Here is a 23,910-nt window from a genome sequence, read left to right on the forward strand (position 1 = left end):
ACTGTGGGTAAATCAATGTTTATGTTTATTAACAAAGGACTCCATCAGTGAGAGCTTTTAAAATAAATAACAACAGAATACTTAACTTTCTTTTCTGTTTAATCCCTTTGGAGAAAAAATTGCAGAGGCTATGTTAAGAAAAGCAGAGTATTTAGGTCAAATGAGAAGTAGACATTGATACGACGAGCCTCGATGATGAAAAGGCTTTTTAATTCGGGTACTTTAGAGGGATTATACTTTATTACTAGCATTAGCAAAACATACAAATACTATAGGTTTATGGGTTGGAGCAGTGGTGGTCAAGTGGCCGGCACCCTTAGGGAATGGGTCAACGTGTAGAGAAGAGCTTTTAATGTTCTAACTGTAATGTACTAAGTTATAAAAAATGTCATTGTTAGTATTGCATGGATATGATATCCTAAACGTTAAACTTGTAAATATTTTCTTAACAGATTGGGCATCATTAATCTGTGGGAAAGGAAAAAATACATCTCCACCAAGGAGTTCATATTTTTACCACAGTTTGTTTGTTTGTTTGTTTTGTGTTTGTTTGTTTGTTTGTTTGTTTGTTTGTCTGTTTATGTGATTACTTCAAAAGTTTTTAACAGATTTTGACAACATTTTAACCAAAAACAGACCTTAGACTTAGGCTATGGAAGATTCCATTACATTTTGGAGGGGATCCAGATCAATATACTGATTCTGGGCCAGTTTTACAAATAAAAAAAAATCTGTATCGCGAAATTTCAAAAATGTTTATCTGAGTTCTCACTGATAGATCTTATTAAAATTTGACATAGTTATGTCAGGTTGGTTCTTCTATTACTCCACTGAGTTTCATCCGGAGATTTGGGACGCTCTCTGAGTGCTGTTGTTTATTTATCTGTGTACTTGCTTTCTTATTTTACCATGCACTTTTGTTTTAAAACCTGCCCCATTCTGATCTTTTTTATATATCCACATATTTACTTATGACCTGGTTAGTCTCTCCATATGGATATTCATGTGACAAAAAAAATGTTTGTTTATTTTTTATAACCAGCTAACACCTTTTTTCTTTCTAGTTCCTTGTGGTGGAGTGTTAATTGAGCGTAAAGGCACTATTCTCTCCCCTGGATACCCTGAACCATATGCCAACTATCTGAACTGTGCTTGGAAAATATCTGTTCCTGAGGGAGCTGGTATTCAAGTAAGAGATGCTCTTAGCAAAGTGATGTCAAATGAATCTGCCACTTTTAAGTACACCTTGGTACCGGATAAGACGTCCTTTTGCTTTTATAACTACCTCATTTCTTCAAGGCATAAATTTAGAAGGGTGCTTAAAACCATTTTTGAAGACATCAGTAATATCCAAGGCACTCACCTGACAATTGACAGATTTTTCAGAATAAGGGTGTGAAAAGCCTGCTTTGTCTGCTTGAAGGTGCACCATATTTTGGAAATCATGGAGGCCAATTACCAGATAGAGACTCAGATTATATGTGATGACTCTTGCAGCAAAAATTAAGACCCCTCACACCATGCAACAGTTTTCTAATCTTTAAATGTTATTTTTTGGACTTCTTTGCTGCTTCTTCAGCTGCTGCTGTCATCTGATCCAGAGATTCAAATACGTATCAGTAGTCAGAGATAATCCGCTGCATATTTGTTTTCTTTCCAATCCGGCAATTTCCATGTTAAATGACTCTCACATCTAACAAAAATAAAACAATAGATGTCTCACAAATAACATTTATAATTTAAAGCATATTATGAATGATTTCTTTGACAGTTTTATACTTGTTTTGTATTTTATTTTTTTTGTTCAGATTCAAGTCGTGACCTTTGCCACAGAGCACAACTGGGATTCACTGGATTTCTTTGATGGCGTTGATAGCAATGCTCCAAGGCTCGGGAGCTACTCAGGTGAGATATGATACAGCTGAATTTCAGTTGTCAGGTCCCACCTGAATTTCAAGCAGATGTCACTGGGTCTCCGCAGCAGACAGATGTGGTGATGGAGGTGATATGGCATGTCCTTTAAGATTGCTGTCAAAAAAGTGGTTTAGAAGTCAAAAGGAAAAAGTCCATTTCACACTTCACACAATGTTCCTGTCTTATCACAGGGCCTCTATATAATGCAACCCAATCTTAGTAGAGGATTATACCAATGTGGAGCTGCCTTAGGGCTGACATGAATAAAAATGCATATTGACTACATCATGTTTAATGTTGAATACCAGAATCAATACACTGTGATGACTTGTTTCTTCCCTTTTGAAAACCAAACTCTGGTACTCCATGGTACATGTTCACCCAGATGTTATTAATGATATTGTGTTTATTATATAATACAGGTACAACTATTCCCCAGCTGCTAAACAGCACATCCAACAACCTGTACTTGACCTTCCAGTCTGACATCAGCGTGTCGGCCGCAGGCTTCCACTTGGAGTACACAGGTATGAGGAGAAATGGCATGTCTGTCATTTTGTCCGTTTATTTCCATGTCCATCTGCTACTGGCTTTCAGCTGCTCCACAAGGGTAGAAAGTAGGAAGGACAGCTGGTCTGGATGGCACAGTTGGAGCCATAAACAAATAATGTGAGAAAGTGAGTCAGACAGCAAAGTTTACGACTCACCTCTCGGAGTCCTTGTAACTTCCTCTCCTGTTTCTTTAGCCCGGTAGCTCAGTTTTTCCCTGCTGTTGTGATTTCAGTATTGGATACACTCATTTGTTAAAGGGCATGTTTTCACTAGTGTATCCTAAAGATCTAGCCAGTATTCTCCCATCACATCTGTTGACCCTGCTAGTTTGTTGCTCATTACTCCCCACCACCACCACCAGTGTAGCATTGCTGTTGCTTGTAGCCTCCACAGTCAGACTCTCTACCACCCTCTACTTAACCTAAACAAACCTAAAGTTGACTTTAAGGCAAACCTGTTGTTTAACATAATTATTTTTAAACAGAAACTATAATCAACCTATAAAATTCCAGTCTGCTTTCTTAATCCATGTACTGTTCGTTCTTTGGTTATTCCGTTTTGAAACCAAATCAAAATAAGAAATAAACGGTGTGATTGTTTTGTTTTACTGACTGGTTTCTGTATTTCTGCCTGAATATTGTCAGATTAGACGATGTTCAGGCTGCTCAAAAAAAGTCGAGACATGTATTTGTGATAAGGCAGATGGTTAGAGATGAACGTAAATGACTTTTTGTGGCGTGTCATGATCTTACCCAAAGTAATGACGTCATCCAGGAGCGTTTCAAGTAAAAATTACATTACTGAAAATGTTTTCGGTCGACTGGTTAAGATGCACTAATTGAAATGGCGAGCGTGACGTTTGCTGTGTGGGGCTGAGAACAAAACAAATCAACAGCAGGAAAATGTAGCGGAAGCATGGATACACTATTTATGCATTTCAAAATGACCAGTCATTTGGTCAGTAAAAGTCATTTACCATCTAAATCTTACATCACGGCTGTTACTGACCTTGAGTTGAAAATGACAGTAAAAACTGTCCAGCTAAGAAATTATCTGTTTTTTGAACATTTCCTTTGGGTAGTACTGTTAAAATCTATATACCATCAGATACTTTATGTTTAACATCCTAAATTCCAAGCACTCAGCCACATATCCTAGGCTAGACATCTCAGAAATTGGAATGACAGTATAGATGTTTGCCTTAAAAACTTGAGTACCATGCGAGACTCACGTCAGTCTGCAGAGGCCTTTGTTTTTTGTGTGTGAGTTTTGTGTATGAGCTACAAGCTGTGACAGCAAAATAAATGGGTTGTTGAAATCTTGGAAAGCCATTTATCTTGGGATATGCTTCAAACCCTTTATCTATTTATCTTCCTAATACACTTTTCTTTTACTTTGTCGGTTCTGCAGTTTTAATTCCAATGTTATTACATATGAACATTTTCTTTTTCTTAAACGTGTGACTTTAGTTAACACGTTAATACTACAAATTTACAATTTCCTATGCTTTAGAGCTTTATGCTGCATATTGACATACTTAGTTCTGACAAGGATGGGATTTATTTCATTCATGACTGCACATGCAGGTGCACAATGATAGCTGTTGCTGCCAAAAATGCTCCATCTTATAGTAAGACAGATAATCACCCAGAGCAAAACAGGTAATAGTGCCATTTGTTAGAAGGTGCCAGTTCTTAACTTGATAAGTGTTTGACTAGCTTCTCATTTATTCTAATCCTGGACCCAGTACAAGAGTCAATACCTAAGCTTTTTAAAACAGATTTTCCACTCAAAAAATCAAACATATTTTCTGGCAGCTTCACGAAAGGAAACTTTATTATTAGATACTTTTACTTCTGTTTATTTATTTAATTGAAAGTTGAAAAACTTACTAAATCAGATATTTACTCCCACATGTGTGTAAACTTTGAAAGATTCCACCTACACAGCCTTAAACTATTTGTCAATTCTATTTGTCAAGTGTTATTTGTGGTTGCCTTGTGATCTTCACTCTTTCCTCCCACTCAAATATCATCATAGACTTTCTGAGTGAAGTGACCACTCCTGCCGTGCCATGTTCATCACAACAGCTCAACAAAAATGCTGCTAAACAAGTGTGGTGTAAAAACAAGTCCAGTGTACACGTCAGCGATGAATCGCACGAACTAAAGTGCAGATTACGACAATAACGCAAGCAAATCTGTGGCTTTACCACTTCAACATGTCATGAAACATGATATGTAAACATGTGGACTGCCCTTCTGAAACGCTGTCTCAACCTAGACAGCCTATAAATAAATAAAATGTGCATGTATAAATTATAAAGCTTTACTGAGCCATCTGCTCAGGCGTATCATTTTGAGCCCCCGTGTGATCAGACGCAGCGTAGACACATTTTGTATCCTCATCACAACTTTTTGTGCATATGTATGTGTGTTTTTGGAAGAATTATTATTATTATGGTTGGAATCGCATTCATGAAAACTAAAAATAATTCCAGGACTTCTCTGAAGCCCAAAGGAGATTATTTTATTAGCTATCATAGTTTTTTTTTAAGTATATAAACTATCCCAAAAATCTGTTTGTATTGTCGTTTTGGCTCCACTTGGAGTATTATTATTAATATTATTAATATTATTATTATTATTTTCCTTTCAGTCATTAATCATGTCAGGTTTCTTCCTATCTAGCATGTGGCAAATTAATTACTTTGTTCCAAAGGACTTTACTGCGTCCGTCAAGCAATACTTCAAGGATTACTTTGTAATTTCACAGTGGTCACTTCAGATCAAAGTCTGGATTATTTCGCGATTGCAACCATGGGTGAAAGAGTTTCAGGACTGAGCGTTGGGATGTACTGAACCCCATGTTGCTCCCAATGATAGATTAGAGCCTTCCATGGCAGCTCTGTGTGCGTCAACGTGCCTGATATTGTAAAACGAGTACTGGTTGTAATTAAAGCGCTATACAAGTCAATTTAACATAGTGCAATAATGTGATTTTGACAAACATGCAGAAGAATGATCGCTGTCTACACGTGTGTGTCGTGACTCTGTCCTAAGCAATAGGTTTGGATTCATGCCCAGAGCCTGTGCCTCCCAGTAACGGTCAGAAAGTGGGAGATCGTTACACTGTGGGTGATATGGTGTCCTTTCTGTGTGACCAAGGCTTCTCACTACAGGTAGGTGGAAATAGCTGGAAGCATAACACGTCACATTTGAGGCAGATGATGCAGCGACTGTTTATCAAAGCATTTGTATGACTCATCATGAGAGTAACATTGAACGTGATGGTGTTCTTATCTTCTTTTTGTGTGTTTGTGTTAGAGTAAGTTCATAATGTGCAGTATGCGTGAAAGCTAAATGTTTAGCCATTCCAAAGACTGTCCATAAGGAAACTCCAAACTAATGTTACACATTGGAGCTACTGTAAACCACCATTATTAACATCTTATTCTATTAGAAATCTGATGACATGCCAAACAATTCTGGTTTGTCTGTTTTCTTTAATTTAACATTGGAATTTTCACCTTCACCAAGCATCCGGTTTAGGTTTTTGGTCATAAACACATGGAAGTTAGGTTTCTGGAAAACTATACTTCAATAATGTTTTGATTACTTCATATTTGAGCATGAGTTGCAGATAGACATTCCACTGGAAGGATTCATTCAACCTTATCGGTATGAACCCAATATGAGCGATGAGGAAGTAGTCAGGCCGACAACCAAATGCCAATGCAGCAAATCAAGCTGTCTGTGCAGAAGAGTATAATTATTAAGTTTTATAGTTTATATTAAAATTATTAAATGCTCCAGTCTTAGTTACCAAAGCCGACTTCGCTCGCAAGTCACCGGGAATCATAACTTTTTAGAAAAATGGTGTCATGTGCCCTAAATCTCACAAGTAATGGTTAAAATATGTATTATTTAACCTAAGTAAACAGGGATTTTAACCTCTCATCATTGTAGATTTTGTCAAAAAAAAAAAAAATAGCGACAAAAACGTCTTTAAGATGTTTATATTATGTGTGTGATATTCTTGACTGCTGTCTGGAGCAAGGATAGAACACCCACCCACTGACTGTAGAAGCATAAATCATTGTCTTGATGTAGCAGGACGTATTTCTTTAACACATCTGTAGGTTCAAACCACAAAGTGTGATAAATTGCAACTTCCGTGGTATCGTCTTACATGACAAGAATCAAGCACTTTACAGCATTCTGTAAATGATATGTTATGGTATTCTGATGGATAGAGTGCAGACTACACTTATATTCCTGAAATAATGTACACACACTCCTGATAGTAAGGGATGTTTTGGGGTTTTTTCCTGGCTGGAGAATCAGTTTTGTAATTCTCTCCCTTGCATCTATTCTCTGATTCTCCCTGAAGGCTTGTGGCCAGTGTAATTAGCAGCTATGGTAATTTGCTTATAAAACCAATCACTGGTTCTACTGTTATGCAACGGCACTGGTTTGGGTTGTTATGCAAGTGCGCTGTTCAGGGTTAAGTTCAATTATAATTTTAATTGCATAATTGATAATTAATTACAATTATGGCGTAATTATAATTGTAATTACGTAATTGTAAAAATCTGTTGCTGTAATCGTAATGGAGTTTGTAATTGCTGTAAAACTTCTATGAAAATTGTCAACTATAATTTAACACAACACTGTGGAACCGTGTTACAGTTCTCAGTACAGTTCTGCACATATGTAGTTAAATTATTAAAGCTTTCCCACAATTGAGCGTTTAAAAGAAATTGAAATCAAGTGGTATACTGTCACAAAAAAAGGCTCAGATGCTCAGACTAAAATGATTAAAACCTATATTTTCTTTGATTAGGAAGCCTAACATGCTCCCTATTGCTAATCTTCATCTAATGCTAGGTTAGTGCTAAGGCTCAAGTATACCCAGCTGCAGCCATGGAACTGTACAACCACGCCCCCTACTACAAACCACGCCCACACAAGCAATTTTTTAATGCGCTGAGCCGTTAAAAAACAACCACATGTGCGACGGTGGCCAGTGAAGCAATTTTTTAATGTAACCTCGAATTTACCCAGGAAGTGGAGGCGGTAGCGGTTAGGGTTAGGCTTAGTAAAAAAGGAAAGTAAATATTGCAAAGTTCTTTAAATTTGCCGGAAAAGTGGAGACGGTAACGGTTGAGGTTAGTGAAAAGGTTCATGTCCAGGTATTAGACCCTTCTCTTAATGCTAGGCTAATGCTAACACTAGGCTAAAAGTAGTGCTGGGTTAGTGCTCATGCTAGGCTAATGTTAATTCTATGTTAATGCTATGTTAATGCTAATGTTATTGCTAGGCTAATGCTAACGCTAGGCTAATGTTAACGCTAGGCTAGTGTTAATGTTAATGCTAGGCTAGTGTTAATGATAATGCTAGGCTAATGCTAATGCTAGGTAAATGCTAATATTATGTTAATGCTAATGCTAGGTTAATGTTAATGCTAGGCTAATGCTATGTTAATGCTAACTATACGTTAATGCTAACACAAGGTAAATCCTAACGTTATTGCTAGGCTATTGACAAAGCTAGGCTAATTTTAATGCTAGCTAATGCTAATGCTACCTAATCCACATTGATTTTTCTTTCTGACTTGGACATTCACTTCCTTTCCTGTCCTTTGTGAACCAGGTGTGAGCTTCTCACACTCATCTTCACACCTGAGTGTCTAAACACTACATACTGTATAGACTGGAGGCTATGCGTGTCTTTGAGCTCAGGTGTTTGCATGTTTGTCTTACCAAAGCTTGAGGGCAAAAGTTTGAGAGGTGGAATACATTTTCAGTTTGTCTTTCGTGTAGTCGTTTCAAATGAGTGTTACATTTTACTCACAGTTATAATGCAAACTGATACAACTCAGCACCAAAGTTATGCATATTGATACACCACTGATCAGTATTTCTGTAGTTCAATAACAAATAAAACAAATTCACTTCTTTGCCCGTGGTAAATCCTGCTTTCATTTGCTTAATGCAAACAAATGTTTGCGCACAAATATATCCACCTTTGCTTTATAGTAATCAGGCTGAAAATGAAATGTGTTTGACAGAATCCATTTGAGATGTAATCAAGTTTCACCTCACATGTCAAAAAGCATTATTCTCTGTGTTTGTCTTTAACAGGGTAATACATATATTACCTGCATGCCTGGTCCTGTCAGAAGGTGGAACTACCCAGTCCCTCTGTGTTTAGGTAACATAATAATCCATACATTCAGACATTTCTGACAAATAAAAAAAAAAACACAACTTTGAATGAGATTATATTTATACACACTATCTTGTTGTGAAGAGTGCACTGCCTGTCATTTCCCACAGTATTCCCTGACTGATTTGTAGCAGTCTCATCACTCTTTCCATCCCTATTTCACTTGCTCACAGTGTCACAGCCTTCCAGCGGGCTCACAGAGGACTTGTTATTGGATTACAGGGTGCAACAATTTCATTTTAAGATCAGGGATGAAGATGATGGGTTGGTTGTGGCGACTCTGGGAAAGTGAGGATTATGAATTTTCTCTTTTCCCCCTTCAGTTACAAATCAATAAGACGTTGCACTATCTCAGTGGGTCATTTGATCTCAGATACTCCCGATAAGTGTCCTCGACCAAGTTTCCTAATGTTGATTGCTACCGTCTTAAAATCAGAAAGCACTTTTTTTTTTTTAGAACTCACCTTGTTGCTGCCCCCAATTACACACATATTGGCTGACCGCCCCATATGCAGCGTTTACCGATACATGTGCTTGTAAACCTAGAATAATGTTGGGTGCTCTTAATGTAAACACCCCATCCCTGTGGCTTTTACAGTTTACCATGGAGATAAATCCCAGCTTTACTGTTGACAGGCATGTTCTTGGATGCTTGTGTTTACTCGTTAGTTTAACTCTTGACTCGTCTACAGTGCACACACTCAGCCCTGCACCGCGGGATCTCTATTCACTTTGTTGCCGATAAACCTACATCAAAGTGGCTGCCTGCCCATGCATGAACAGTATAACATTACCACCCTCTCCTCTCCTCACATTCAAAGCAGAACAAGGTTTCCACAACAACAACACAATTAAATCCCAAGATGGTTTTGTCTCAATCTGACCTTGGTTTATAGTCCCTAAGAAAGAGGAGCAATACCCCCCCTCCCGTGTTTGTGACTTTTGTGGATATAGTGGGCAGGAGAATCATTTAGCAGGAGGTTTCTAAATCTCTTTGCGTCACACCGTTCATGTAAGAGCTGTGAATGTTCACAGGGGAAGGCGATAAGTGTAACCTTCACATAAAGCTGAAGTGTACTCCAGTGCTTTCCCAGAAAAGTGTGGGAGGCCATTACAGCTACGATGGTGGTTGCCTATTATTACTGCCAATGAATGGCAAGGGTTGCAAATCGACTGTCAATAAACAAACAATTTCGACATGGAAAAAGACCAAAACCAAAAACTACATACCAACTACTACTCACACAAATAGGTTATTATTGTGTCACTCCTTCATCCCCTAGGGAACCGTCTGATTTTGTTGTTGTTTGGTGTTGCTCAGCTCAGTGCGGCGGTTCTATGACAGACTTCAGTGGAGTCATCTTAAGTCCTGGCTTCCCTGGTAATTACCAAAGCAGCCTGGACTGCAGCTGGAGGGTTCAACTCCCAATCGGCTTTGGTTTGTACACCCCCTGCTGTTCTTTTTTCTTTCTTTTTTTAACTTATCATTTTCATATTTCCTTTTGTTCTCCTCACTCATTATCTTATTCTTTTTTTGATTTAGGGATCCATCTGCAGTTTCTGAACTTCTCCACAGAGCCTGTCCATGACTATTTGGAAGTGCGCAGTGGCAGCCTTGAGAAAGGATCCGCTATGGATCGCTTCAGTGGCCAAGTGGTGCCCAACTCTCTGTTTAGCACCACCCATGAGACAACCCTCCTTTTCCATAGTGACTACTCCCAGAACAAGCACGGATTTCATATCGTCTACCAGGGTAAGGAAAACAATAGCTTCTTCTCAGCATTACTAGGTTAAACAGAATATTTATAATCCTATTGTTTATTGTGGATACAGATCAGGGATGGATGAAAAGGTTAAAGGATGAAGAAGCAGTAATCAAATCCGACAACCTCTGAGACATTCTGTAGCACATAACCTTGACTGAGATTTTCACAGGAGAATACTGCCTGTGTGAAATGAAATCAGTGTTGCCAAGGATGTAAACAGGTTGGCATCTATTTAAGAGAATGGCTGTATCCAAGGCTATACCTTTCTATGTGTGGAAGTGTCCTTGGGCAGGACGCTGAACCCAATGTTACATTTCTACCATGAGTTCCACACACATTAAAAGCATCTTTATGAAAAAGATGAAATCATATACATTATATATTTATGTTAAATTATTTACATATATTCTGTACTTTTAACATTTGTTCATCAGAGTGCATCCATTGTACTGATGATTCGTGCATTTCAGTTTCTACATTCAGTTTCCATCTTTATCAAAGCCAGTGCTAAAGGCCTGCCAGTCATATTGCATATTTCAGGTTTTACTGTTCATAAATCAACTCAAATTACGTTTTGGTTGTGCAGGTCTCTACAGACGTTGTCTCTTTGCTCTGACTGGTGTGCTCTCTACACAAACAAATCAAAGGATGCGAATATGGCATGCTGAATGGTTGTGTCACCGGATTATTTTGGCCCCGCAGTACACGGCGACTGTTCTTTGATTGGATAAAATGTTCTGATAGAAATGCACTACACGAAGCATTATAACTAAGAGAAAGTCTATAAAAGAAAGGGAAGATGTGAGGATATACTGAATACAGAAAAACACGGTAAAACATCAGTGACTCTGTGTGTGTTTCGACCAATCGAAAAGGACTTTACAGGCATTGACAGGCCTCTACTGTGAGTTTGTATACACTCTAATGTAAAAGGCAGATAATAATTTGCTCCAAACCAGTAGGAAATATTATAATTTACTCAGGATTTAAACAAACACAGTTTTATTGGGCTCACCTCAGCTTTTCCTCTTTTCTATCTAAAGGTGCGTTTAAATTTTTTTCATTAAGAAGATAATACAAACATGGTGAGCCGAATCATCACAATTATATTATGTAAATCAGATACTGTATATTACCAAAAAGAAAAGTTTTTTTTTAAATTCATAACTATAAATGAAAACGTGTGTTGTTACAAGAGGGATATTAAATAAGAGTTTCACAAAGTTAAGTGTTCAATAAAACAGTTGCAAAAATTCTGAAAACAAAAAATAAATGTTACTGCATTTTCATTTCTATATTTGTTTACTTTTCTCTTATTGGACTTAGAGCAACAAGTCTGTCTACTGTCTACATGTAACACACAGCTGAACTTTTTATCATACACAGTAAAATAAAATCTGTAGTGGTATCATCATGGTTTCCTGGTGATTCTAGATGCTTAGTTCTCACGCTAGTGATTTCAAATTGTTGGCCCCGCTTCCTCTGTTGGTTGTTAAGGTACTGGATGTAGGACAGGATATTTCATCTGCCATAACTACAATCTAAACTGTTGATTCAGTTTTTATTAAACTAAATGTATCCAGTGATAACCTCACTGACATTTTGGTATTCATATTGCACTCGTCACTTTTGCTAAATCAACATTTGATATTCTCTTACATGGTGCAACCTGCTCAAATTCAAGCCAGCATCTGATCCAGGAATGGACCTCTGATTCAGTAGCGGAACAAATCAGAACCGAGCTGGGGGCGGGGCCCTTTAAAGTTAAATACCAAAGCTCATAATAACATTATTTTACAACATACACATGCCCGCAACAGCGGGGCTTACATGCTTTGACACCACGGAGAAGGACTATGTCATTTTGAAGTCCATCAAACGGACATGAAGTATAACAAAACAAGAGAACAACAAAATTAAGACATTAGGAGGGTCACTAACACAAATTCAAAGCAATTCAGCACCACGGATAGTGACCTCTTTATTTTGACACCCACTTTAACCATTTCAACTCAGAGCCTGTATCAGTAGCTATAAAGTTTAGTAAAACTGGCACAGCGGCCCACATGTTCACAAACACTATTTTAATATGAAGTACTTTAGACCTACTCACCACTATTTGAAGAGCATACGACGAGCCTTGCGCTCCGTGAACTCGTCCACGATGCTGTGTATGTCCATTTTTTTTGCTCTCTCATTTTCTATTGACAACATGTCAAGTCCACTCAGTCTCTCCTGTCCCACTGTGCTCCTCAACTGGTTTTTGATGAGTTTTAACTTGGAGAATGAGCGGGAGACGTGACTGACGTGCGTGCGCATACGCTGTGCAGTAACAATGTTGTTTACATATGTGACGCTTGAAAAACTGAAAAATGGCAATGAATGAACCGCTGTAAAGGCTCGAAAATAGTTTGTAGTATGAAGAAAGCTTTTCACCTGAGGACGGGGCCGCTTATTTAAGGAAACTCACTTTAAGTACAGGTGAATGATTGTGCAACCCATGCAGGATTCCTGAAAACGAGTGTTCATCAGATGTGGCTCCTGGTCCAATGTTCACTGGCCAGATATTTATACATATCTGATAGAAAAACCCACTGTATAAACAAAAGAAAACCTAAAAGCATTACATTTCTATATACTTATAACTACTTGTTATGAACGGGCAGGTAGGCAGGCTGGTAACTCCTGTTACCGAGGGTTTCCGTGTATCTCCACGTTTTCTGATCAGTTTCAACGGATGAGTTTCCATCTCTACATTAAGTTTCCTCCTCACTGTCCCACGCCTGCATACCAGTCTATTTATAGCTTTTCATGGTCACTTTTTACTGGATCCAGACTGAGATAACGCTCCGTCCGCTCCCGTTCACCATCGCCTCAGCAGTTCTCCAGTCTGCACGCACATGCACCTAATTTAGTAATCACACGTCACACGAAATGGGTCTATATAACCTATGTATAAATCTGCATGATGGGTGACTGCCCATACTCTGGACGCCTCTGGGCACAAGTCATGGGAGGGCCCGCCTTCTCCAGCTCCCCTGAACCGTGATAGAGGCCCAGCTCCCCTAAGTCCTACCTCCTATTCATCTTACTCGCCACGTTTTTTACTTCATAAGATGGAGACTTTCAAGGTCAAAAGAATACATTACCTGGTGGTACAGTAACTGCTGTTATTCTTAATTTGAAAAAGATAAAAATCACTGAAGGATGAATATTTTTACATGTTGGATACATTTCCCTCAAAGGTTGGAAATTCCTAACTTTTTATAAATAGTATAATTCAACCAAATTGCGGTGGAACTGATGGATGATTGTTTGCCATAAAGTAGGTTTTACATTTTCAACTATGTGGGAAGCAAATGTAAAAGCTGAAATATTTGCTGTGTTGGTGAAGTTATAATCAGTTTTGTATTTCATTTACTAATGATGCATGCAATGTTATAGATTGAATATGTTTTTTTTGTTTTTTGATGGATTTCTTTTTTTTTTTTGCAACTTGTTCCTGCAGCTTATGAGCTCCAGAGATGTCCGGATCCACGGCCTTTTCGCAACGGCATAGTGATTGGTCAGGACTACAGTGTGGGAATGACCATTTCCTTTGAGTGCCTGTCAGGCTACACTCTTATTGGAGAGCCCTCGCTCACATGTCTGCATGGTGTCAGCAGAAACTGGAATCACCCTTTACCTCGCTGTGAAGGTGACTGCTGCTCATTGTCTTACTATATGTGTACAATGCAGGTGTGCCCATGTTGGAGCTATTGTTTGGTAACAATATGAACACATAATGATATAATGACAGGTGAAAATATGTTTTACAAGTTTTTTTTTTATTTTATTTTTTTTAATGAAATGTGTTTTTTTTTTGAGTTACTTTGCCTCTTCTTTTTCTTTTCTACAATGTTTTAAGTGTTTTTCATTGCATGATATATGTTCAGTCTGGTTATTGCGCTGTCCTTTATTACACTACATTAAAGTGTCTGACTCACCAAAAATGTTGCGGCACTGTACTGATCTATAAAATAATAGGTGAATTTATGACGCCATAATCAAAATCTCCATGCCTGTTGATGCTGTAAGTCTTTGTAGATGTTACATGACTATGCAGATTTGTACATGGCTTAAATGCCAATGGATATGAAAAGCTGAGTAAGTATTTATTATGCATTCTTGATATCACATGTCTATTTCACGTCTGTATTTTGCCCTATTTCATCAAAAACTTTGTCAATTTTCAATTTGCCATCCAATAAACAGATGAAAGATGATCATTTTTAATACTGATACGTAAGAATTTTGTACTCAGAATTGTGAATGCTGGTTTCAGATAAGCTTTGTTTTTAATTTTTTTATTATTGGGAAACTGTTAAAAAAAAAAAATTAATTACTTTACGCCCACACTAAATGGAAATGGCAAGAGTTTGTACCAAATACAGAGATTCAGTCTCCGGCATCTGCTCCTTTTATAGAATGTCATTAATAATTGAATGATCCATTTCAACAGTTAATTTGTATGTGACAATGTATCCATAAAAACAAGTTACTGTACATAAGTTTAAAAGTTGCATTCTGTTACCTCTCTGACTTCGTTTTATTTATTTATTTGTTTTGCAGCTCTCTGTGGAGGAAACATAACATCCATGAATGGCACAATTTACTCTCCAGGACACCCAGCAGAGTATCCACATTTTCAGGACTGCATGTGGACTGTCAGAGTTCCCCCCGGATACGGCATCTATATAAATTTCTCCATTATCAATACGGAGCCAATCTATGACTACATCACTGTGTGGTAAATTGTCATTTCTCACCATATGACCTTAGTCAAAGTCATCGTTTATTGACACTGGAGACATTAGTGAAGGTTTAATGGTTTTATTGACTTTAATCAAGCAGTGGGCCTATTAGGTAACAGTTGGTTATTAGCTTGTTTGAATTTAACCTGTCACAATGTTTTTAGCTCTTTTATCATTTGAAAGAAAAACATTCTAACAAAAAATAAAAATTATGATAAGATAAATTAAAATAAAATATAGACCTAACTGAAAAAAAAACTAAATAAAGGAAGGAAAATGTGAAAAAAAAAAATAAAAAAAATAATATATATATATATATATATATATATATACATATATTCTCCTCTTTTCTGTTTTTTCATAGGTTTAGTTTGTTTAAAAAAATGTAGTAATGTGTCGTACGTATTCTGAGGTGCTGTAACTAAATCTATCTAATGTATTCAGGCACAATTGTACCAAGTCTTGTTTTTTGCACAAAGAAACGTGTACGGCACAATGTAGACTTAACTAGACGGAATGGAAAGTTCATAAAAGATGCCAAACTTTGGCTTGATGTTTTAATTTTTTGTTTGCTGAAAACACTGACTAGTTTCCTTTAAATCCTGGCATATTTACATTCAGTGTCCTTTATCTTGACCTCTAGGTTTATACGTAGATACCTCAGAAACTGTAACACAAAATGTTACAAATGTGTATGAGAATGAAACCAGCACCCAGGAGTTGTTTGTGGCATTTATTAGTGTCTAAAAGCAGTTTAAACCTTAGCTGTTATTTAATGGGTTGCATAGCAGTAAACAATACTAAAAGCCTCCTGTCACTCCAGCAGCAGCTGTCTCCCCTTCCTGTGCCTCCTTCTCTTTATGCTTATCTATAGACACACTCTGGTTTTTCAAGCCTCAGGCAGACATTAAGCCGGCCTCAAGGGTGTTAAAGGGAGGAAACGCCCTCCATTTTCTGGGGTTGTCGTACTATGGGACGACAGAGCTGCTGCCACTTGTTTTTTAAAAAAAAAATGAAACATTGCATAAACTTTCCATCCCCTGATGGCATTATTTCATCATGCTACCTGCCATCACCTTTTTTTCCTGATTTAAACTGCTATAAATCTTTCATAAGAAGGATAATAGGAATAACCACGGACACACAGACACTAGAATATACCACAAGTGTGTTGCAGTTATCTCTTTTGAATTTTTATTTAGCCTTAACTCAGTCCCGGAACAAATGGCGGGTGTTTTTCCGACAGGAAAAGAGAAACAAAAATGATACGGAAGAAATGTAAAGCGCTTTTTTTCTTACTAAATAGGCCATTAATATCACGTGAACACAAACAACCAATTAACATAAATGTTAAATAAAGGAATGAATGAATCAGCGTTAAAGAAACCTAGACAATCGCCCCTTACGGAGTGCATCCGTCTCTCACCCTGAGTCAAATCTGCCATGTCTCAGCACCAAGGACAGCGCCAAATCAGCGCTTCTTGAGACACAAACTTTTACATCCATAAGGCCATAACTTTTCTAATGAATCAGCAGCACAGCAGAAAATAAAAATAAATAGAGTGCTTACCTTTTTATTTGTCAAAACAGCCAAAAAAACAGCCATGGAGTCTTTTGTATCCTGACAACTATTTTACATGTTTCACAGGCCTGCCTTGTCTTTCATAAACCAAGTGTAGCAGCTCATTTGTTTTAAACTGAGCCTCTGTCCAAACTTCCCTGGTGTCTATAGCAGAACTTTAATCGTTGTCTCCTTTACTTCTCTCTGTCCCTGAGTCCTCCTCATGTCCCAAGGATAGTTTTCCTCTTATTTCCTATATGTTGGAGGCAGATTCCCCTGCATTAGCATCATCGCTACAGGTGCTGTTACTCGCTACGCTAACTGCTGCTGTGCTGCTGCTTTTTTTCCACGATTTCCACAGAAATAACCTTGGACTTTTTTACCTCAGGCTTAGCTTCACTTATTGGCTTAAACAAATCTCTTTAAATTCAACTGTCCTTTTTCAGCCATTTTCTACTGTCTTCCAAGCTGACACAGAAACTATTTTTGCACAAAATCACACTTTAAATATAGCGTGGGCGTGGCCTGACTTTCTCCTCTTTTCCTCACTCGTGCTCAGTTTTTACATTAAATTTTGTGGGTACAATGACCTTTACAGTGATTTCAACTAAATAAAAGACATGCAGCTGTCCAAATATAATGATTCAACATTTAATCAAAACACCTAAAAGCAAATGAGGTGCTGGAAAAAAAAATAAATAAAAAAAATGAGGTGCTGGGTCCGATGAAAATAGGTGCTGGTCAAAATCTGGGCGGTACTGGATGTTGCTCCTGCAGGATCTGGCTTAAATTAAGCTCTGCATTATCTGTTTTACAGAAGAGCAAATTAAGTTGTACTTTTCAGTCCCCATTAATTTGACAAGCAAATAATAAGCGTTTTTCTTATTAGCGGATGGGCTTTGTCTAAAGAGTTAGCAGCCGTTAGAGATACCGTACATGGTTTCACTACTACGTAATTGCCAATGCTAGTTTTATCCCACAACTATCCGCTCATACGTCCCTTTAATGTGAGGAACTGTAAAAAACAGTTGCCTTTTTAAAATGTAACATGCAAAAAAAAAACATTCCTTGAAGAAATTGGCATCAACAGCTTCTAAGTGCAGTTTGATATAGAGATACATCCGTCTGATCCCTATCCACTAAATCGAATTGAAAACCTCAATCATCTGTCAGGACATCCATGGCCTGTTTATCTTTAATCAAACCATTGCTTCTGGCTGCACCCTAGGGAGTCCTGAGTCCACCTAGAGCTGCTGCTATATGTTCAGGGTCTGCCTCAGGGTCTCTCCCAGCCTGAATCTCCTGATGTCGCCCCACAGGGAGAGACCAGAGAGGAAACTTAATTAGATGTCTGTGTAACCCCCTATATATAGCAGTCGTTCTGCTCTTGGCTCATTTAAAATTCACACCGTCTTATGATGTCACCGACTCTTGCATGGCTTTTTTTTCCTTTATACTCAGGAATGGTGGATTGCACCCTTAAGGCTCTAGCTCCATTTAGAAGATGGCATTTCGGCAGATACCATTTGTCAAATTTCACACATCAATCTAATCTCAATTCGGGGGAAAAGGTGCATGGACTACCTGAGGCTACAGCCACAAATGCCAAAGGTGGACGTCCGTCCAGGAAATGCCTTAAACATGACACACTGACAATGTTCTGGGTCTCTCCACTATCTCTGTGTGCTGACAGAGTGTGTCTGGGTGTCTCTTCCACAGCTTCACATGTCCGTCACTTTCACTGGCTGTTTCTGTCTCAACCTCTTGTTCCCTGTTCTGTAAAGTACAGAGTCTGGCTTCCTTAACTAACTGAATACCGCTGTCACATTTTACCGCATTTTGTATTTTGCATTGTATTCAAGCTGAATTATATATACTTTTTAAATACATTAGATTGACAGGATGTGCAACAGCTACATAAATGCATGCTTTCACTCTACAAACATCTTCACCCTTCACAGATAATAGCCGTGTCTCCCTTCAGTTAAGTATGAAAAATCTTAGGTAATTACAAGTCAATTAAATCTTTATTATGTAGGATTCAGTTAATTTTACATCGTCGTATTATGTTAGGGCTAAAGTCTTCAACAGCAAACGCTAAGAGAGTTTCTGAGGGGTTGTGTCTCACCATTAGCATTTTAAACTAAATCTGAAGGATACATGCTAAATGCAATGCACTCATACGGGGTGAACGATTATTCCTATTCATTCTTCATTTAGTAAATACAGTTTCTGCAGGATGATCCTACTTTTTTTTTTTTATGGTTACCCTAAACTGAAATTTCTAGCTGGTGATGATGCTAAGAATATAAATATTTTCCGTTTGCAATCAATTTGCTTCCTTTTACTCAAAAACCAAAAAGTCATCTGAGGATCACAAATGATATGACTTCCTTTACAATTTATTACCACAGACAGCCATAGTACAGACCAAAAACCAGAATGGTTTTTTTTTCCCTCATTACCTTAATAATAGATGTCATGTGCAATGTCGTCCTACAGTGAAATTTGTCTTTGAATTTTACTCATCCTGTTGAGGAATAATATATCATAATAAAAAAAAAGAATATTAATCTAAGCACACAATAAAATATCTTATTCAGCGGTGGATAAATCTCCTTCAAAATAAAAGAACTGGGTTCTTCCTTAACTGTTGTGAGACAAAATTCAAAGTTTAATTTATTTGCCATTTGCAGTGAAAAGAAACCACATTGGAATATTTGTGCAAAAACACACCATTATGCACCAGAGACAGCAACAGCAAACACAAAAATAGACAAAATAAATGAACACGGTAAAAGTTCAAAGGGAAACATTTGACACTATGAAGCGAGGCGGTAAAAACACACATATACTGTAGCCTACTTAAAACAATACAACAGGTCCACAATGATCCATTTTCAGTGAACAGTTAACATAGCAGTTAAGCTCACCTAAACAGATTCATACCAACTGTTCACCAAGACACATTTGATAAATATTAATGCATCACCATCATTGTGTTAAGGGATAAGGTGACCTTGGATACGCGGAAGTCGTCACTGATCTTTATTTATCGGCACATTTCCTACCTTTTCATATTTGTTTCTCCTTTCTTTTCTCTGCTTCTTTTCCACAAAGGGATGGACCTGATCAAACCTCACCTCAAATTGGTCAGTTTAGTGGCAGCTCGGTGCAGGACGGCCTGTCCACCACCGCTAATCAGATCCTCATCAAGTTTCACAGCGACTTCAGCACAAGTGGCTTCTTTGAGCTGCACTATTACGGTAACCTCTCCTTTGATGCCTTTCCAGCTGTTGCTCTGTTCTTTATTTGTGTGATCTTGACATCTCTACCTAGCTTTAATGATGAACTTCACAAGTGAACAGACTGTCTCTAATTCCTTGCAATATTTTACATTTTCTTCTTCTTTTTTTTTTTGTTTGGCTTTTTGATTTAGATCGTTGCATGGTTTTCAATTCTGTTTGATGATTAATTATCAATGCCCATGTATGCCTATTTTTCCTCTGCTTTATTAAAATGTCCTTTTGAAAAAGAAGTTTATTAATAATAAAGCGTTCCCCGTCCCAGCTGAATTAGTGATTGGTTTTTGATGATCATGAACAGTGATGTGCAGCAATTTAGGGCCTAATCAAGTTTCAGTACGATGAGGCAGATTGCTCCAGCTGAATATAAAACACACAGACAAGCCGAGTCAGTGTCTCTTGTTGTGTTTGTGAAAGGACACATTGTTTAATAGTTAAATGTTTGTGTTCCCCTCAACAGCCTACCAGCTGAGAACGTGTCAGCCACCGCCTCCTGTCGCCAATGCTACCACGCTAACTGAGGATGACGAGTTTGAAATAGGTTTGTCTCATTTTATTTGTTTACTGATATAGATGATGTGTAATGAAATTAAGTCTGAGAAGACGTCACTTTATTTGTTTGGACTGTCCTGGACATAAGGTAGGAAACCATAACAGGGAAGTGTTTCCTAGTTTAGTTTTTCTATCCTACTATCAAGTTTATTTTATTCTTATTTTTATTTTTGTTTTACAGCTCTAATTCTGTGACATAATTATATTCAGAAATTCAAACTTTTCATTCAAAGCGGCTGTATAACCAGATGTGTAAAGAGTACTAATATATCCTACTCAAGTACAAGTACTGTTACTTGATTGAAATCATACTCAAGTACAAGTAAGTCGTACATCAAATACTCAAGTACAAGTTAAAAGTAGCTCAATTAAATAGTACTCAATGTAAAAGTTACTAGTTACTTTCACCCCCCACCTTTATTTTTGTTTAATAAATCTTGCCACGGTTCCCTTGCATACAGTAAACATCTCATGTATAAACACAAAAAGGAAGAGACCAAATCTTGCACAATTGGAACTTCATTTATTTTCCACAAAGGTGTCTGTATAAAATAGAAGGTTTGTCAAAATGTGTTTTTTTTTTCTTTCATAAAATAACATCAAATAATTCAATTCAAATAAAAATAAAATGAAATGATCAGCCTCTAAGTATATATATATGTGCGTTGATCATTTTAAAACAAAACATAATCATTTACTCAGTAACGGTTGGGTGTAGAAATGTAACAAATTACTTTGTTTAAAACATACTCAAGTACAAGTAAATTTACTGATTCAGAAAGATACTCAAAAAAGTACAAGTACCCATAAAAGCAACTCAATTACAGTAACTTGAGTACTTGTAATCAGTTACTTTCACCTCTGTGTTGTTTTTTGTTCCTGAGTGATTAGATGAGTAGAGTGGAAGTCACATGACTTCCGGCTACTTTGCATGTCTTTGAAACTGAGCACCTTTTGGATGTCTGTATGTGTGAACATGTGTTAGCAGTGCGTGCTTTGGGCTGTAATGAAGGTTGCCTTCAGTACTCAAGCTAGCAATCAGGTTGTCGGTCCATATTAGACAAATGTGTTGTCGACTGGTGTTTTAGGAGCTGGTGTTGAGTCTTTTACTAACACAGTTAAATGTGTGTGTATGTGCGTGTGTGTGTGTGTGTGTCTCTGCGGGCGGATAAACGAACCATGTTTTTTTTTTAATGTCCTCGTGTGGCTTGTGTGTGCCGTTGTGGTGTTGTGGTGATTGTGGGTTTAATGCTCTCACAGGAGACATCATTCGCTACACATGCCTGCCAGGCTTCACCTTAGTGGGCAGTGAGATCCTGACCTGTCGACTTGGTGAGAGGCTACAGATGGATGGACCACCGCCTCTCTGCCAAGGTGAGTATTTTTATGTGGCAGTATTAATCATGATTATATCTTTGTCTTTAGGCAGCATACTGAACATTTAGTTCTCTTTATTTATCGGTTTCTATTACAGTGTTTTTCATTGTCTTCAACTTATTCGAAAAACCTTGTTGAGTTATGTTAGTGCATTACATAGGTTGGTTATACACTGAAAAAGCAATTGTTGTAGTTGTCTTTGGTATAGGCTTTCAGTAAGATACCACATCATTATTCTAATGTATTATTATACTCAATATACTGTAGCACTGCCCCACGACTATAGATAGATAGATAGATAGATAGATAGATACTGTAGATAGATAGATTGATAGATAGATAGATAGATAGATAGATAGATAGATACTGTAGATAGATAGATAGATAGATAGATAGATAGATAGATACTGTAGATAGATACTGTAGATAGATAGATAGATAGATAATGTAGATAGATAGATAGATAGATACTGTAGATAGATAGATACTGTAGATAGATAGATAGATAGATACTGTAGATAGATAGATAGATAGATAATGTAGATAGATAGATAGATACTGTAGATAGATAGATAGATAGATAGAGAGATAGATAGATAGATAGATACTGTAGATAGATAGATCGATAGATAGATAGATCGATAGATAGATAGATAGATAGATAGATAGATAGATAGATACTGTAGATAGATAGATAGATAGATACTGTAGATAGATAGATAGATAGATAGATAGATACTGTAGATAGATAGATAGATACTATAGATAGATAGATAGATACTATAGATAGATAGATAGATACTATAGATAGATAGATAGATACTATAGATAGATAGATAGATACTATAGATAGATAGATAGATACTATAGATAGATAGATAGATAGATAGATAGATAGATAGATAGATAGATAGACAGATACTATAGATAGATAGATAGATAGATAGATAGATAGATAGATAGACAGATACTATAGATAGATAGATAGATAGATAGATAGATAGATAGATAGACAGATACTATAGATAGATAGATAGATAGATAGATAGACAGATACTATAGATAGATAGATAGATAGATACTATAGATAGATACTATAGATAGATAGACAGATACTATAGATAGATAGAAACTTTCATTAGAGGCACATTTAGTAAAATACATTAGGTATTACAACAGGAACCATTGAGTTGTACCTAAGTGTGTGATGGCTGTGACCAACGTTCACACAAAAAGGTAACGGAGTGGAAAGACCTTCATCATTCAAACCCATGTTAAATAAAAATTATTGAGCTACTGCAACCTTTAAATTCCATGATTTTCAACATCCCAAATGTCCCTCTAATGAAAATCTCACCCAGATACAGTAGATAGATCCGATGGATAGTTTTGTTAACTCATGAATAATCACTTGTGATGAAGGCTTGAGAGCAACGGTGCTTGAAAACGTCAAGTGGAAAAGGAACTGTGATCTGGAATATATTTCCTCTTCACTAGTTTTTTATTACTTTATGTATATATAATATAGTATTTCACATTTATATTACACTGAGTGTATTATCATCTCTAGCATGTAATAAATACAACATAATGTTATTTTGTAAGATTATTACAACACTAAAGCTCTGCTTTGTATGCAATGTTGAAGTGGAGCCTCAACTGCTTTAGGCAGGAGCTAAAAGCTAGTCATTAAGTTATATTTTATTTATAGAGGATACTCATTGGTAGAGGAAGGTCTTAGACAGCAAGAGCTTTGGGGTTGAAAGTAAGGCAAACCTTTTCTTGTATCACACTTGGAAATTCTCAAGATAAATATTTTATGAAAAGCTGCATGAAATCACATCACATTTGACCAGCTTG

At 37.1% G+C, this 23,910-nt stretch overlaps 1 protein-coding gene across 1 annotated transcript in view; it reads left to right on the top strand.

Annotated features, from left to right (window-relative positions):
• The window catches only part of LOC114477864 (CUB and sushi domain-containing protein 3-like), a 243,390-nt gene that overhangs the window by 156,372 nt on the left and 63,108 nt on the right, over positions 1–23,910 (top strand). Inside the window, 12 exon segments of the mRNA XM_028470524.1 lie at positions 1,065–1,189; positions 1,809–1,905; positions 2,337–2,441; positions 5,529–5,647; positions 8,612–8,681; positions 10,018–10,134; positions 10,240–10,449; positions 13,971–14,159; positions 15,074–15,251; positions 19,937–20,082; positions 20,582–20,662; positions 21,934–22,047. Coding sequence (XP_028326325.1) covers positions 1,065–1,189; positions 1,809–1,905; positions 2,337–2,441; positions 5,529–5,647; positions 8,612–8,681; positions 10,018–10,134; positions 10,240–10,449; positions 13,971–14,159; positions 15,074–15,251; positions 19,937–20,082; positions 20,582–20,662; positions 21,934–22,047 — 1,551 coding nt within the window.

This window comes from Gouania willdenowi, chromosome 16 (genome assembly GCF_900634775.1).
Source record: "Gouania willdenowi chromosome 16, fGouWil2.1, whole genome shotgun sequence".
In the NCBI taxonomy this organism is placed as follows: domain Eukaryota; kingdom Metazoa; phylum Chordata; class Actinopteri; order Blenniiformes; family Gobiesocidae; genus Gouania; species Gouania willdenowi.